The 17,083-nt window shown below is 43.7% G+C and overlaps 1 protein-coding gene across 33 annotated transcripts in view; it reads left to right on the top strand.

Annotated features, from left to right (window-relative positions):
* LOC139534247 (receptor-type tyrosine-protein phosphatase delta-like) overlaps nucleotides 1–17,083 on the top strand; it is a 393,734-nt gene that overhangs the window by 332,372 nt on the left and 44,279 nt on the right. For 14 of the 33 annotated variants that reach the window (XM_071333216.1, XM_071333215.1, XM_071333236.1 and 11 more), the window contains 8 exons: nucleotides 384–971; nucleotides 1,434–1,531; nucleotides 2,784–3,040; nucleotides 4,269–4,362; nucleotides 9,884–10,093; nucleotides 11,559–11,719; nucleotides 14,843–14,857; nucleotides 16,741–16,853. In XM_071333216.1, the coding sequence (XP_071189317.1) occupies nucleotides 384–971; nucleotides 1,434–1,531; nucleotides 2,784–3,040; nucleotides 4,269–4,362; nucleotides 9,884–10,093; nucleotides 11,559–11,719; nucleotides 14,843–14,857; nucleotides 16,741–16,853 (1,536 nt within the window). Of the gene's footprint in view, nucleotides 1–383; nucleotides 972–1,430; nucleotides 1,532–2,783; nucleotides 3,041–4,268; nucleotides 4,363–9,883; nucleotides 10,094–11,558; nucleotides 11,720–14,842; nucleotides 14,858–16,740; nucleotides 16,854–17,083 lie in introns of all 33 variants that reach the window. The other 19 variants (XM_071333232.1, XM_071333230.1, XM_071333231.1 and 16 more) reach the window with 6 other exon arrangements.

Raw genomic sequence — 17,083 nt, 5'->3', positions numbered from 1 at the left:
GTGTGTTGGTGTGGGGTGGGGGGGATAGGAGCCTTCACTCAGTAAAGGCTTCACAGGTATGCCATATTGGTTAGGTATCAAAGCAAACAGCATTAGCATTTATGCAAACAGGGTGTTAGCTATCTACTGCTCCCTTGGTTGGGTAAGACTACTCATGAAGTCATAACAGCATCAGGCAATGACAACCCTTTACGCTGAGTAGGAAAGGAGATCAGATTTTGCTGTCATGCATTATGGCTTGGGTTGTTTTGGGATGTCATCATCCTCTCATAATTGTCGTAATGTCCATTGGATATTCCTTTTAAAATGCTATGGCAGTTTGAATGGTTTCTTTACATGGTATTTGTATTAAAAATTGTGTTTTGTCACTGCTCTTCTCTTAGTACCTGAAAAACCTCGACTCATGGTCAGCCCCACCAATATGGGCACTGCCCTCCTCCAATGGCACCCCCCGGCTTTAATCCACGGCCCCCTGCAGGGCTACCGCCTCCGCTTCGGCCGCAAAGATGTCGACCCTCTGACCATCATTGAGTTCCCAGAGCGTGAGAACCACTACACCACCAAAGAGATCCACAAGGGGGCATCATACACCTTCCGCTTGTCCGCCCGTAACAAGGTGGGCTTCGGCGAGGAGACGGTCAAAGAAATCAGCACCCCTGAAGATATGCCTAGCGGCTTCCCACAAAGCATTGTAGCCGAGGGCGGCACTACCACCACCATTCAGGTGAGCTGGAATCCACTGTTACTGGCGGAGCGCAACGGCGTTATCGCGAAGTATGCCCTGCAGTACAAGGACATCAACAGCCCTCGGAGCCCCTCTGAACTCTTCATCACCGCCCCGGAGTCCACCGTCACCCTTGACAGCCTCAAGGCAGACACCACTTACGATATCAAAATGTGTGCCTTCACCAGCAAAGGCTCTGGCCCCTATAGCCCCAGTGTCCAGTTCAGGACACAGCCCTTGGATCAAGGTAGGACCCCACCCCAATTCAACCTCCCGCCCACCAATCCAACTTCACCCCACAGCCACCACCAACAGCAACCACCTCGTCAAGCCATAGTGGCAGAAGAACAAACAGATTCATCCGATCTCAGGATTGTTTTAAAATCATCTGTATGTATACATAGCCCTCCCACCCCATAAGAAAGAAAGATATCATGAACAGGTGGAGTAAGTATATGTGTCCTATGTCTTGTCATTCAAGCCAAAGGTGAGCCATTAGGTTAAAGAGCTGCTGTTAATTAAAAGGTAAGATAAAAGTAAGCTAAGGTAAGATGGGAGTATTGTAGCCCTGCTAAGACCACTCTAGTGCTGGTTTCAGACTGGTTGTAACGGGAAACATGTTCAGGTAAGATGTTTGTTGCTCCGGAATCCATTAGAGAGGGTTGTTTGTTTCGTGTCTAAATCATCTGCTCCCCCTTTCTTTCAGCAGTGTTTGCAAAAAATTTTCATGTGAAAGCTGCCATGAAGACAGCTGTGCTCCTCACCTGGGAGATCCCAGACAACTATAATGCAGCTCAGCCCTTCACAGTAAGAGCTTTTCGTATTTTAGTCAACAATGTTTGAGGACAGCAATCCAGAAAATATTACTTGTTTCTGATTGGCTTAAAGGGCATTCTAGAGTGTGCATTATTTCCTGTAAGCAAAAGTTGAATTAAAAACATTATTGGCATTGTTGAATTCGATTTTCATAATAGCAAGCTAGGACTGATTGGTTTGGTTAGCTAAACTAGCAAGTCTGTTTGTTTGGTTAGCAAGGCAACTACTGTAGCTTCACTACATGACCAAAAGTATGTGGATACCTGCTCGTCGAACATCTCATTCAAAAATCATGGCCTGGCTCGCAGTCGGTGTTCCACATCTTCCCAAAGGTGTTCGATGGGGTTGAAAAACAGCCCCAGACCATTATTCCTCCTCCACCAAACTTTACAGATGGCACTATGCATTGGGGCTGTTGGCACTGTGCAGTTCTTGTGCTAACTTTGCTTTTAGAGGCGGTTTGGAACTCGGTAGTGAGTGTTGCAACCAAGGACAGACGATTTTTGAGCTCTACGTGCTTCAGCACTCGGCCCATTCTGTGAGCTTGTGTGGCCTACCACTTCATGGTTGAGCCATTGTTGCTCCTAAACATTTCCACTTCAAAATAACAGCACTTACAGTTGACCGGGGCAGCTTTAGCAGGGCAGAAACTTGATGAACTGACTTGTTGGAAAGGTGGCATTCTATGACGGTGCCACGTTGAAAGTCACTGGGCTCTTCAGTAAGGTCATTCTACTGCCAAAGATAGCATAGGTGTGTGCTCGATTTTATATACCCGTCAGCAACGGGTGTGGCTGAAATAGCCAAATCCACTCATTTTAAGGGGTGTCCACATACTTTTGTATATATAGTGTATCTAGTAAACTTGCTAGCTACTTCAGTGGATTTTGAACCGATTTCTACCTGCAAATTAACGCATGTCTAGCGACAAATGTTTTCAATTATAGCCATGGTATAAAAGGGACAATCAACTCGGGGCTGTATGTGTTCTCTGGAAAATATTCCAACTCCGTGGAAGGTTAGTTCAACTCCGCTAGCAGGTCGTGGAACACACCTTCCACGTCATTCATTATTTTACATAGAATGTATAGCCCTTCGTTGATTATCACTTACATATAAATATCTTAACCAGCTACCGTATTGAGCAGAAGTTCAGACATGTCCCTGACTAAACAGACCTCAAGTGTCGAATTAGTGCATATCCTCAACATTCACACACCCTTTCCTTCCATCGCACATCCAGATCCTTTATGATGACGGCCAGAGCGTGGAGGTGGACGGCAAGCTCACTCAGAAGCTGATCACGGGTCTACAGCCCGAGACACAGTACTCCTTCCTGCTAACCAACCGGGGCAACAGCGCTGGGGGTCTCCAGCACCGCGTCTCCACCATGACCGCCCCTGACATCCTGCGCACCAAGCCCTACCTGATTGGCAAGACCAACTTGGACGGCAAAGTCACTGTAGAACTACCCTCAGTCCAGACTTCAGAGAAAGTCAGGTGAGTGGCGGGGATTAAAACTAATGCTAACGCTAATCGCTAATTGCAGACTTGTACTTACAGAGCTGGCTATTTAGCCTAATTTGATTGCACTTAATTAATGTGTCTCGGTGGCTGACCTAATCTGTTTATTTACCTTCAGCTCATCTTTTGGTTCAATTATATCAGCATGATACCATTAAAGCTTATTTCTCCTTATTGCTCAATGTCACTCACATTGCTGTTACGTTATCTGTATAGTTGCACCTAATAACTGGAAGGGACAAGATTTTTCACAGATTTCTCACCACTTTGTTTGTTTGACAGGGTTTGAAAGGTCAGAATATCAGCACTGAACTTCATTGCTTTCTTTAGAATTGTACTCTGTATTTTACATTCATTGCATTGTATCAAGCCTGTTTTTCTTGTTATCCCTTCCTCAACACAGAGAGGATGACACCATGAATTCTCCCATCCAATTTATCCCACTCCCCAGTATTAAGTCTTGTAATGTCTCTCCCTGACTTTCCAAATAAGCTCTGGGTTGTCAAAAGGCCAACATGCAGATCCAATTGTAGACTGGCATTTCAAACCCATTTCGGGTTTTGATCTTGCTGGATGCGCTCGGGCCCACTCTCCCCCATGCCAGAGCTTAAGCTAATTAGCTTCCCATTAGCCTGCCACACTGCCTTCCTGGCTAAAGCTAGCTAGCACTGTGCCCAGCCAGGAGAAGCCCTCAAAAAAAGTCTGGCAGAGGCTATTATCTCCCTTGCCGCCCGATGGAGGGATGAAAATCCCTCTAATTCCAGCTCCTCTTCTCTCCCTTGCGAAGGGCTGCTAATTAGCCCACGGAGTCTTCAGCGAGGTGTGACAGTGTGCCCGATTTTTCTGATCATGCTTCAATTAAAAGACAAACATGGAAGAAAACCAACTCTTAATGGAATGATAACGGTCTAGCGTAACTCTCTAATGTCGCAATCATTTGTTGCCTTTGTCTGTTGTCCTCAACACCTCCTACCCTATTACACCTACAGGATTAGTAGGATGCTCCTCAACAAAAATACTTGTTATGGTCCCCATGGAGACTAAACAATGTTGTGTCTGAAGCGGAATGCTTTGATCTTTGTTTGTTTTGTCTAGACTCAGCATGTGACCATGTAAAAATGGTGCATTGTAAACGTATTGTCGAGTGAACTGACAATGACCTTGAAAAGCTTGTGTTTTCTTTCTTTCCCCTCTCATTTTCTAGGGGATACTACATAGTGGTGGTGCCTCTGAAGAAACAGCGCACAGGAAAGTTCCACAAACCCTGGGACAGTCCAGATGAGATGAACCTAGAAGAGGTAGGTACCTCTTTTGGAATACAGATTCCAAAAGGTCCTTATTAGACATTACCATTTGATTCCTGTTGTGGATTCACAATATTATAATATTTTTTTTAACTAGGGAAGTCAGTTAAGAACAAATTCTTATTCACAATGACGACTCAATACTGAGTGAATTACAATGGAGTTAACTTCATCCCAAATCCAGTAGAGACTGCCTAGGTCTCATCGCTCTCTCAAGTCTTACTAAAAAGAAAGGTGGTAGGAAAAACTCAGCTCTTAACTCTGCAGATAGGAGAGGATGGGGGTGGGGAAACCTGGGGACAGGGCTCGTTGATTGATGCAAATAGCTGCAGAGAGCATTATTCATATGGAAATGAGGTAGAACATGGAGTAGTCATCAAGTGCACTGCAACTCAACTCCCCCCCCCTTCCCACCTCCTCTCTCCCTCTCAACTGAAATTACCTTGAAGAGCTGCATCAGGCCTCTGTGTCTGTCCTTATTCAAGGGAGAGGTATCACATTGGTTATGCACAAAAGTACTTGACAACATTTATATTTAGCCGGTCTAGGTATTTGAGAAGCTTTCATGCACTGTGTATGCTCAGGTACATTAGTGGAGAAAGCTTACGTAAGGATTTTGCCGTCAAACCGTAAAGTGTGCATGCTCTCTGTGATGCGTCAAACGCATATAGACCGTCTCTCAGCTATGTTAATGGCCTTCACCTGCCTAACACATGTGAAGCATTCCTAGCACTCATAAGATACTATGGATGGCATTCAATGAATTGCAGTAAGCGGGTCTCCAGATAGCGCTTCCAGAAGTGTCTTTGGACAGCTCAGCGTTCAACACCATAGTGCCCTCAAAGCTCATCAATAAGCTAAGGACCCTGGGACTAAACACTTCCCTCTGCAACTGGATCCTGGGCTTCCTGACGAGCCGCCCCCAGGTGGTAAGGGTAGGTAACAACACATTCGCCACGCTGATCCTCAACACAGGTGCCCCTCAGGGGTGCGTGCTCAGTCCCCTCCTGTACTCCCTGTTCACTCATGACTGCACAGCAAGGCACGACTCCATCCCCATCATTAAGTTTGCCGATGACACAACAGTGGTAGGCCTGATCACCGATAATGACGAGACAGCCTATAGGGAGGAGGTCAGAGACCTGGCCATGTGGTGCCAGGACAACAACCTCTCTCTCAACGTGATCAAGACAAAGGAGAGGATTGTGGACTACAGGAAAAAGAGGACCGAGCATGCCCCCATTCTCATCGACGGGGCTGCAGTGAAGCAGGTTGAGCTCTTCAAGTTCCTTGGTGTCCACATCACCAACAAACTAACATGGTCCAAGCACACCAAGACAGTCATGAAGAGGGCACGGCAAAACCTTTTCCCCCCCAGGAGACTGAAAAGATTTGGCATGGGTCCTCAGATCCTCAAAAGGTTCTGCAGCTGCACCATCGAGAGCATCCTGACTGGTTGCATCACTGCCTGGTATGGCAACTGCTCGGCCTCCGACCGCAAGGCACTACAGAGGGTAGTGCGAACGGCCCAGTACATCACTGGGGCCAAGCTTCCTGCCATCCAGGACCTCTATACCAGGCAGTGTCAGAGGAAGGCCCTAAAAATTGTCAAAGACTCCAGCCACCCTAGTCATAGACTGTTCTCTCTGCTACCACACGGCAAGCGGTACCGCAGCGCTAAGTCTAGGTCCAAGAGACTTCTAAACAGCTTCTACCCCCAAGCCATAAGACTCCTGAACATCTAATCAAATGGCTACCCAGACTATTTGCCTTGCCCCCCCCCCCCCCTCTTTTACACCGCTGCTACTCTCTGTTGTTACCATCTATGCATAGTCACTTTAATAACTCTACCTACATGTACATATTACCTCAACTAACGGGTGCCCCCGTCACATTGACTCTGTACTGGTACACCCCTGTATATAGTCTCGCTATTGTTATTTTACTGCTGCTCTTTAATTACTTGTTACTTTTATTTCTTATTCTTATCCATATTTTTAACTGCATTGTTGGTTAGGGGCTCGTAAGTAAGCATTTCACTGTAAGTTCTACACCTGTTGTATTCAGCGGAGGAAATATGTACATGTAGGTAGAGTTATTAAAATGACTATGCATAGATGATAACAAAAGAGAGTACCAGCAGTGTAAAAGAGGGGCAATGCAAATAGTCTGGGTAGCCATGCTGTTGTCTCGCTGAGTCTCATCTGCCGATTTTGGCTGATGTGTCACGCCTTGAACGATTACCCAAAAGTCGCCCCCTCCCGTCAGAATTGATTTGTTTGTCAATATCGGGCTCTCACCTTTTCACAACTTTTCCCAAGGGCGGTTGGATTTAGCACTGTTGACATGGGAGATGATTGAAGACATTATCGGACAGTGCCACCGGCCCATGTGCCAAAGCCAGTGCAGACACTTGGCAGGCGCACACACACTCCAGAGAGAGAGAGAGATATGGAGTTAGAGTTCTGACCGAGTAGCTGGCTTGGCTCACGTTGATACGATGTGTTCATTTCGGGAAGTCAAGCAGACATGAAACCCTTACATACATTCCCTTAATCACTTATTTATGTCAGTTTTCATTGGGCATGAATCAGCGTTATCTTGTAGCCTATAGCAATAACACTTGAGCGTAGAACTGCATACCATTACACTTTCCCATAAGAGCAAGCCAAGTTCTGCATTTTTTGTGCGGAAGCAATCACACTGCCATTGTAAAAGTGTGACCTAATTCACATTCTGTCCAGGTTGCCTGGTGTTGCTAGTTGGTAAATAATGACAGGTCGTCCTATTAGTGCAGTGCAACAATGCAGTTTGAGACGTGGGGGAGACGGGGGGGTGGAGAGGGGGTTAGACTGGTTCGAATATGCTGAAGCAGCATTTTTCTGTTATGATACAATGCAGTCGCCTTGGGGACTCACCCCTGTATTTTGATTTGGATGTTGCGTAAGGCTCCTGGCCACTTACATAATGGGAGTGGCGGTGTGTGTGTGTGTGTGTGTGTGTGTGTGTGTGTGTGTGTGTGTGTGTGTGTGCGTGCGTGTGTGTGTGTGTGTGTGTGTAATTACCCATGCTGAGCAAGGAACAGAACACCATTGCATTGTTGTTTAAGTGATACCTTGAGGCCAGGGGTAGGCAACCCTGTTCCTGGAGTGCTGCAGGTACTGCAGGATTTTGTTCCAACTAGGCACCTCACCAGACCAACTGAGCTAATTAATCGGTTAAGTGATTGCCTAAATTCAACACACCTGGTCTTGCAGGTCGGTTAAAAACTTCTTATGGCTGCAATCCCGTTAACGGGATCGATATGACAACAGCCAGTGAAAGTGCAGGGGGCCAAATTCAAACAACAGAAATCTCATAATTAAAATTCCTCAAGCATACAAGTATTTCACACCATTTTAAAGATACACTTCTTGTTAATCCCACCACAGTGTCTGATTTCAAAAAGGCTTTACAGCAAAAGCACCACAAACGATTATGATAGGTCACTGCAAAATCAGAGAAAAACACAGCCATTTTTCCAGCCAAAGACAGGAGTCACAAAAAGCAGAAATAGAGATAAAATTAATCACTAACCTTTGATGATCTTCATCAGATGACACTCATAGGACTTCATGTTACACAATACATATATGTTTTGTTCGATAAAGTTCATATTTATATCCAAAAACCTCAGCTTACATTGGCGCCATGTTCAAAAATGCCTCCAAAATATCCGGAGAAATTGCAGAGAGCCACATCAAATAACAGAAATACTCATCATAAACTTTGATGAAAGATACATGTTTTACATAGAATTAAAGATACACTTGTTCTTAATGCAACCACTGTGTCAGATTTCAAAAAAGCTTTACGGCAAAAGCACAATATTCAATAATCTGAGAACAGCGTTCAGCCACAAAAGGAAGCCATACAGTTACCCGCCAAATTGTGGAGTCAACAAAAGTTATAAATAGCATTATAAATCTTCACTTACCTTTGCTGATCTTTGTCGGAATGCACTCCCAGGACTCCCACATCCACAAGAAATGTTAGTTTTGTTCGGTAATGTCCATCATTTATGTCCAAATAGCTATTTTTGTTAGCGTGTTTGGTAAACAAATCCAAAGTCAGGAAGCGCGTTCACTAAAAGCAGACGAAATGTCAAAAAGTTCCGGAACAGTCAGTAGAAACATGTCAAACGATGTATTGAATCAATCTTTAGGATGTTTTTAACATAAATCTTCAATAAAGTTCCAACCGGAGAATTCCATTGTCTTCAGAAGTGCGATGGAACAGAGCTCCCTCATGTGAACGCGCATGGTCAGAGCATGTTCAGGTCATGATAGACCTGACTCATTCCTCTCTCATTCGGCCCCACTTCACAGTAGAAGCATCAGACAAGGTGGTTCTACAGACTGTTGACATCTAGTGGAAGCCGTAGGAAGTGCAAACTGACCCATATCCCACTGTGTATTCGATAGGCGATGAGTTGAAAACCTACAAACCTCAGATTTCCCACTTCCTGGTTGGATTTTTTTCTCAGGTTTTTGCCTGCCAAATGAGTTCTGTTATACTCACAGACATCATTCAAACAGTTTGAGAAACTTCAGACTGTCTATCCAATGCTAATAATAATATGCATATATTAGCAACTGGGACTGAGGAGCAAGCAGTTTACTCTGGGCAGCTCTGGGCACCTTTTCATCCAAGTTACTCAATACTGCCCCTGCAGCCATAAGAAGTTAAATCAAAACATAGTACAGTTGGTGCTCTTAGCACTTTCAATGAGTAACCCCACCTATATTAACCCTTGTTGTTTAGCATGCCACAGGGTATTCGCTAATATACAATTAAAATAAGTGCATTCCAGTGACTATAAGCCATCATGCAATTGTGATGGTTCTGGTATCTGAGGAATATATCAACGTAATATATCCTTACCTATCCACAAGTACTGCAAAATTAGTCAGTTTACAACATATTTGCCTCTCTTTTCTTCAAAGGTTATGCAATGCTTTAGCAATTTAGCCCTCGTCCTCTTTTTAACGCCAATGGAGCCAAAAAAAAAATATGTGTTGTGACATCAGGGCCAAGGATTTCACCCTGAGCCAGTCAGGAACACAATACACACACATGCATGCACATACACACACGTGTACACTCACAAACACACACACACAGAAACGGCAGAGCCACTGGAACATCAAAACATTTTCTCCTTTCTTAAATAAATCTGATTTTTGATTACTTAAAATCCTTTTGAAATGTTTGACAGTACTAATGATTATTCTAGAATCTCATTTAGGTAAATCCACACATGTCGAAAATCCTTGCCGTGTAAGACAAATGAAATCCAAATGGTAATATTTCCTCTTCCGTTGCAATCAGTAGTTTGAGCTTTTGTAATCAGGAGGGATGTAACACAGATTTGATCTGTGTGTGTGTGTTTGTGTCCACGTTTGTGCGACAGTAAAACAACTGTCTTTGTTCCTTTTTATCGACTGTCTGCATCATTTCTACTCTTCACTTTTAGCTGCTGAAAGAGATTAACCGAACAAGCCGAGGCCTTCGCTTCCGGAGGCAAGCTGAGCCCAAAGCCTACATCGCTGCCTACTTCAAAGACCTTCCCACCGACTTCACTCTGGGAGACACCAAGATCTATGGTGACTTTGAAAACAAGCAGCTCGCCAACGGCCAAGAGTACATCTTCTTTGTGCTTGCTGTCCTCGATATCTCTGAAAATGTAAGTATATGCCTTTTTATTCTTTTTTTCTTAGAAACCTCTTCTCTCTCTCTCTCTCTCTCCCTCTTCCTTTGTTTCCCTTCTCTTAAGACACCCCACTCCATAAAGGAATTAGTTCAAACAGGCACTACAGTTGGCCCTCTGGCGATTTCCTTTGCCAGGAATCTTTCGCCTTCATGCTTAAAGTTGCATGTTAAACGTCAAAGACCCAAATCCACTGTGTCTTGGCAGGGGGCACCTCCCTTGGATGGATGCGTTACGTCGAGTCCTTTTGAGCTCCGGTCTCTGAAAAAGGGCCACGGCAAAGAACGGAGTCTGCTACTGCAGAGGGGAAATTCCACAGAGGCTCCTGCCAATCGCAGGAATATCTCTATAACGGGACTCCTCTTTAATTGCGCGCCTACGGGCGAATGCCTTTATCTCCTCCACTGCAGCCAGTGTGTGTGTGTGTGTGTGTGTGTGTGTGTGTGTGTGTGTGTGTGTGTGTGTGTGTGTGTGTGTGTGTGTGTGTGTGTGTGTGTGTGTGTGTCAAAGGAGAAAGGGGCATGATTAGTTGACTAAACGTGGAAGAATGATGGATTTGATGAGCTGGGAGGTTTTACGGCAGTCTGTCTTGGACTCCGCCAGTCCTGACTACAGGTAAAGGAGGATGATAATGGCAGGCGGGTGGGCTGACAAAATGGGAGGGAATCTCCAATTTATCCACCACAGCACTGATTGGCTTTTTCTTTGCCCCAAAGCCACAGTCTTTATTTCGTTCCCCTCAGAATGACGTGACGGAACTCATTCAGGGCAGAAATGAGAGATATTAAAGACACAGTATTACCACATACCCATATCGTTTGGAGAGGTGAATTGGTAAATTAGCATTGACACAATAACTTTGAATCGCCTAATGGTGGCCTAGACGTCACATACAGGTTGTCCCAATGTCTTTGTGAAAGTCAGACTGACCGAATCTACGTGTTCTAAGATGAAAGTTGGAAACTTTCAGTGGCCTCACAGAAGGGCTGAGTTCTACTGATCGGAGTTCCTCTGTGAGGATAGAGATGTGAGAGAGTGCAGGTTGTTTTTCTAGACACTGTAGAGGAGGAGATCATTTTATGTTGAGGAATGATAAGGAACCTAGTCTGAACTGGGATCACAAAATGTGTTTTCAAAGTCACGGTAGGCAGAGGAATAGTGGCATTGGAGTCAGCCAAAAGTATTTCCTATCCTATTCTGCACAACTTGGGTAACTGCATTGTGGTGCTCAAATAATTTCCCAAGTTCGTCCTCTACTCTACTCTGCTGTATTCTACTTACATGTAGTTACTAGCCTATTAAATGTTTGTTTTTTAAATAAATGATCCCACTAGTAGTTACACATGTGGTTTAATGCCTCTCTCACGTAATCTGTAGTCTGAGAGCCATAACAAAATTACAGGGTGATGACTAATACCACTCCCCTTCCTCTCCTTCCCAGACCATGTATGCCACAAGCCCCTACTCTGACCCTCTTGTGTCAGCTGACCTCGACCCCCAGCCAATCATTGACGAGGAGGAGGGACTTATCTGGGTAGTGGGCCCAGTGCTCGCTGTTGTCTTCATCATCTGCATCGTCATCGCCATCCTCCTGTACAAGAGGTAAGGACTGGAGAAAGAGACACACACACACACACACACACACAACACAAGAAGGTGAGAGAGGTAGAGGCACATTAAGTACATTCAAATACACTGTCACACACAGTCTACCTTTCAGAAAAGATACACGCTCAATCACACGCACAGGCGCACACACACACATATACCATGCACTTTCAATCACACACACCCACATTTACATGTACACAAGCACTCTCAAACAAACACATACAGTGGCTTGCGAAAGTATTCACCCCCTTGGCATTTTTCCTATTTTGTTGCCTTACAATCTGGTATTTAAATTGATTTTTTGGGAGGTTTGTATCATTTGATTTACACAACATGCCTAGCACATGTTTTTTATTGTGAAACAAACAAGAAATAAGACCAAAAAAAAACTGAAAACTTGAGCGTGCGTAACTATTCACCCCCCCAAAGTCAATACTTTGTAGAGCAACTTTTTGCAGCAATACAGCTACCAGTCTCTTGGGGTATGTCTCTATAAGCTTGGCACATCTAGCCACTGGGATTTTGCCCATTCTTCAAGGCAAAACTGCTCCAGCTCCTTCAAGTTGGATGGGTTCCTGCTGGTGTACAGCAATCTTTAAGTCATACCACAGATTCTCAATTGGATTGAGGTCTGGGCTTTGACTAGGCCATTCCAAGACATTTAAATGTTTCCCCTTTAACCACTCGAGTGTTGCCTTAGCAGTATGCTTAGGGTCATTGTCCTGCTGGAAGGTGAACCTCCGTCCCAGTCTCAACTCTCTGGAAGACTGAAACAGGTTTCCCTCAAGATTTTCCCTGTATTTAGCGCCATCCATCATTCCTTCAATTTTGACCAGTTTCCCAGTCCCTGCCGATGGAAAAACATCCCCACAGCATGATGCTCCCACCATGGTGTTTTCGGGTGATGAGAGGTGTTGGGTTTGCGCCAGACATAGCGTTTTCCTTGATGGCCAAAAAGCTCAATTTTAGTCTCTCACATGCCTTTAGGCAAACACCATTTTTTAATAATGGATTTAATGGTGCCTCATGGGATGTTCAAAATTTTGGGTATTTTTTTATAACCCAACCCTGATCTGTACTTCTCCACAACTTTGTCTCTGACCTGTTTGGAGAGCTCCTTGGTCTTCATGGTGCCGCTTGCTTGGTGGTGCGCCTTGCTTAGTGGTGTTGCAGACTCTGGGGCCATTCAGAACAGGTGTATATATACTGAGATCATGTGACAGATCATGTGACACTTAGATTGCACACAGGTGGACTTTATTTAACTAATTATGTGACTTAATTGGTAATTGGTTGCACCAGATCTTATTTAGGGGCTTCATAGCAAAGGGGTTGAATACATATGCATGCACCACTTTTCCGTAAAAAAAAATATATATTGCATTTTTTGAAAGATTTTGTCTATTACATTAAATCCTAATAAAAATCCAAGGGGGATGAATACTTTTGCAAGGCACTGTACACACACACACACACACAGAGAAAAGATCTGAGCATCTCTTGTTCTGGAACCCGGCAGAAGCTGGCCGTTAGCTGTCACCGCTCATCAGTTAGGCGTAGGAGGGGAGTGCTCAGAGTATCTGCTACGTGTCAGTGCATGCGAATGCTGCTTTAGAACAGGCCCTAAGGCCACCTCTGAACCCCCCCCCCCCCCACACACACACAAGAGAACCACGCTCTTGGCTTGCTTGGTTGACCCCTTGTTGCCCTGGTGCTTCACAAGGACACATCTCTCTCTATCCTAGCTTCTCCCTTGTCTATTTTCAACCTTGAGTGAATACTGCTTTGGGCCACGTGGAGCAGTCTCCATAGCATCCACATTGAATGACACTGTAGAGCATATTAACGCATTACTGAGAGAATCAGTCTTGAGAGAAGACTTTGGTGAATCTGGGCTTATAGTCAGTCTATCAATAGGTATGTTGTCCACTCAACACCACACAAGAACATGCAAAGTATCCCTGAATGCATAGATATTCATTAAATATACCAACATCAATCCAACATTAAAAATACCAATACCAATTCAACATCATTGAGTCTTATGGCTATTTACCTTAAATTGTTAGGCGTGTGTGACTGTTTGGTTGTCCCAGGGCTTCCATGTTGGACGGGCAATGTCAGAGGCACCCGAGAAGAGTATTGAACTAACTTTCGGGCATGGAATTAACATAGAGGGCAGGGGGAGGCTTCTCTGTTTTCTGTTTGTGCCCAGGCAGATTTACACAACAATGACCAAGTCAATGTCACCAGCGTGTCGGGACTTTCCGGTCCATAACCAGGAGATATATCACTTGTCAAGATCAATGTGATAGAATTGGTGCCCTGTGTGAAGAGAAAATGACAACATTACTGTGTGTGTTGAGGCAAGGGAAAGGACAAGATCATAGCAACACAGCATCGCTGATGAACTGTATAAATCAGTCACAGGAAGATGCACACCTACATCCACACTTGGATACAGATCATAAAATGTTTTATGTTAATCTGAGCTGAAGGTCATGGTTCCCTGTGTTCCAGACCCCAAAACAGATCACAACGAAGATAAGTGGCTTTTTTTTACGACGGGTAAGGGGAAAGGCCATATAAAGTCAAATGATATTATCTAGGTTTTTCTATGGAGTTTCTTCAATGCTTCATGCAGGCACATTATTTCTATTGTCATGTGTTGTTGCCTTGATGCAGTTATTCTTCAGCATAGAAACAGACACACAGAGACCTTCCATGCTTGAGTTACAATCAACCACCTGAAAGGACCCCCCCCCCCCCCAAAAAAAGAGATATATCTTTGGATTGCACCTGTGATGAAATTATAGTATTTGAAACAACAAATAACCAAAGGGGAATAATTGAGCGTGGTGTCAGTAGCGAAGCAATGCTAATCTTGCACGCCAATCAACATTGAGATACGATTGTTATTTTTTGTAGTTAGACACATGTATTTCCACTTGTTCAAATGGTACAATACAGTATAAAATATGAATGCTATACTTCAACCTCAGCCTATGGGGCGTGATACTGTTGTCAAGATTATTCAGTCGTCATAGCGACGGGTCATGTTGTCGTGCCAGCTAACGTCCTGTCATGCTTTCTTTTCCCTGCTTACGAATGGAGCAGCAAACCAGACAGGTAAGAGCGAAAGGATGTGATATACTGACAATACCACAACAACCCCCACCTCAACCCTTTAGTATCCCTTTGACAACATTTCCTACATTCTATCTTGTTGGACAGAGTTCAATCATTGCAGGAAGCGGTTTTCCACTGCTGTGCAAATCCAACGCTCTTTCAAAAGTCAGCTGTGTGCATTGATTGAATTCAGACCCAAGTGCCAAATGCTTGTATTTGAATTGACACCGTATATTTGATCAGCCAGGACAGTTCATCTTAAAGATTTGAAGTGATCTTTCATTGCTTTCGTTACTCTCGCCCTACATTACATTAAAACATCAATATATTTGATATTATTCCCATTTGACGAGAACCTACCTCGTCATTAGAGTTGACACATTGTAATGTCCTCATCTTGATATTCACTGAATACTGAGCCATCTCACCAACACGTCTGATTGTCCTGTCTGTCTCAATACGACGGGGTCATTTCCTGATGAACACAACCGCTAGAAATCCCTGTTTCTTAGATTCCAACACCATTTGTCCGCAAGATACAACTTACTTTTCTGCCTAGAACAGACCTGCATGCATTACAATGCCTTGACTGCTCCCCCTCACTTTCTCCTTAATTCTCAAAATGCTAGTTGGCATGAACATTGAATGCCAATAATATATCAAAAATAGATATATTTCTTCAACAGTATGACGTCACAGCCAAATGTACTCACTGGCCAGGAAAGCACTTTAACAGCATTTTTCCATCTTTCCCCGCACAACTACTCCCCAATCATTGCATTGCATTTTACATTTGCTAGATGGCTATTACATTACATTCGCTAGATGGCTATTACATTGTAGGTTCTAGTTAAGGTAGATTTACCACACTCTCACAATGTTAGACATAGCATGGGTACATCTGAACACAGAGTCTATCATTTTCAGCCTTCTTTGGTTGTTGCCCGTATTCTCCACCAAATGTAGCAAATCGTATGGAGGCTTGAGTCATTCTGTATGGTCCCGTCTGCATGTGTTAAAACGCATGCAACGATGACCTCAGAGGGCGGTATCGACCTCGCACGACCCATTTCGTCTTTTGTTGTTGTTCCTGACCATTACACCATTGATCCCCAAGGCTGTTTACACAAGCCTCATTGCTTCCCATATAATGCAAAGGTCACAGGCCAGTGATTTTACTTAGCCCTGACTAGGAGAGGTTGGAGGTCAGAAGTCAAATGATGATGAACTATTTAAAAGGTCACTCGTAGTAGAGTGATAGTCCCCCTTGTACTCTGTACACTTCTCGTTACACAGATCAAATGTATTGAGTCTTTGGGCAGATCCCTTTGTCAAAGCTCTTTGGTAACGATTGCAAGTGGTAAAAAGTATTAAATCCCCTATTTAAACAGATTATAGTTCATTGATGAAATCTCCATCTTCCGTGTAGGTTAATCTTAGGTCTGAATACATATGGCACCTCGATATCTTCTTATAAGCATGATGTGGAATTATTTAAACTCTGTTCTTATTGTCGGAAGGAATTAAAGATGCACTGAAGTTAATCACCGGGCTTTAACTTTCTGCCTCTAGAATTGTTAATCTGATAAGCATTTATGAACATTACGATATATGTCCCACTAAAAGTAGCATTGATCCCCACGTATACTAAAGATAACACAATCTGTCGGATTAAAGGAGGACTTGAACTATCCTGGAACATCTGATGTAATTTATCATTAAGACATTATATTGAATATGTAAAATGCATACATTTGATTATATTAATGTAAGGGAATATCTTCAACAGGGAAGGAAAATGCACCAAATAAATTATATAACTTAAAATGTTTAAAAAAAGCTGAAATAACAGTATTGATGTTTTACATGTTTTTTCCCCACAGGAAAAGGGCAGAATCCGAAGCTAGAAAGGGAAGTCTGCCCAACAGTAAGGAGATGCTGTCTCATAACCCCACAGACCCTGTGGAGCTTCGACGCATGAACTTCCAAACGCCTGGTAAGGGCTCACACCCATCACTTCCATCTCACCCATTGTGAAAGCAAACATCAATCACACCAACCACTGCAGGGCTTCTTAGATCCAATTAACTCAATTACTTTTTAAAGTCAAAATAAGAAGAATGTAGTTACTAATCTTTACCTGACTTAAAGGTGCAGAATGAATGTAATTTATCAAATTGTGAATGAGGTTAGTTATCATTTCGGGAGTGTGTGAATGTGATCTTC

This window comes from Salvelinus alpinus, chromosome 11 (genome assembly GCF_045679555.1).
Source record: "Salvelinus alpinus chromosome 11, SLU_Salpinus.1, whole genome shotgun sequence".
NCBI lineage: Eukaryota > Metazoa > Chordata > Actinopteri > Salmoniformes > Salmonidae > Salvelinus > Salvelinus alpinus.
Note: the sequence above shows the minus strand (reverse complement) of the source record. Positions and strands in the feature narration are given on the sequence as shown.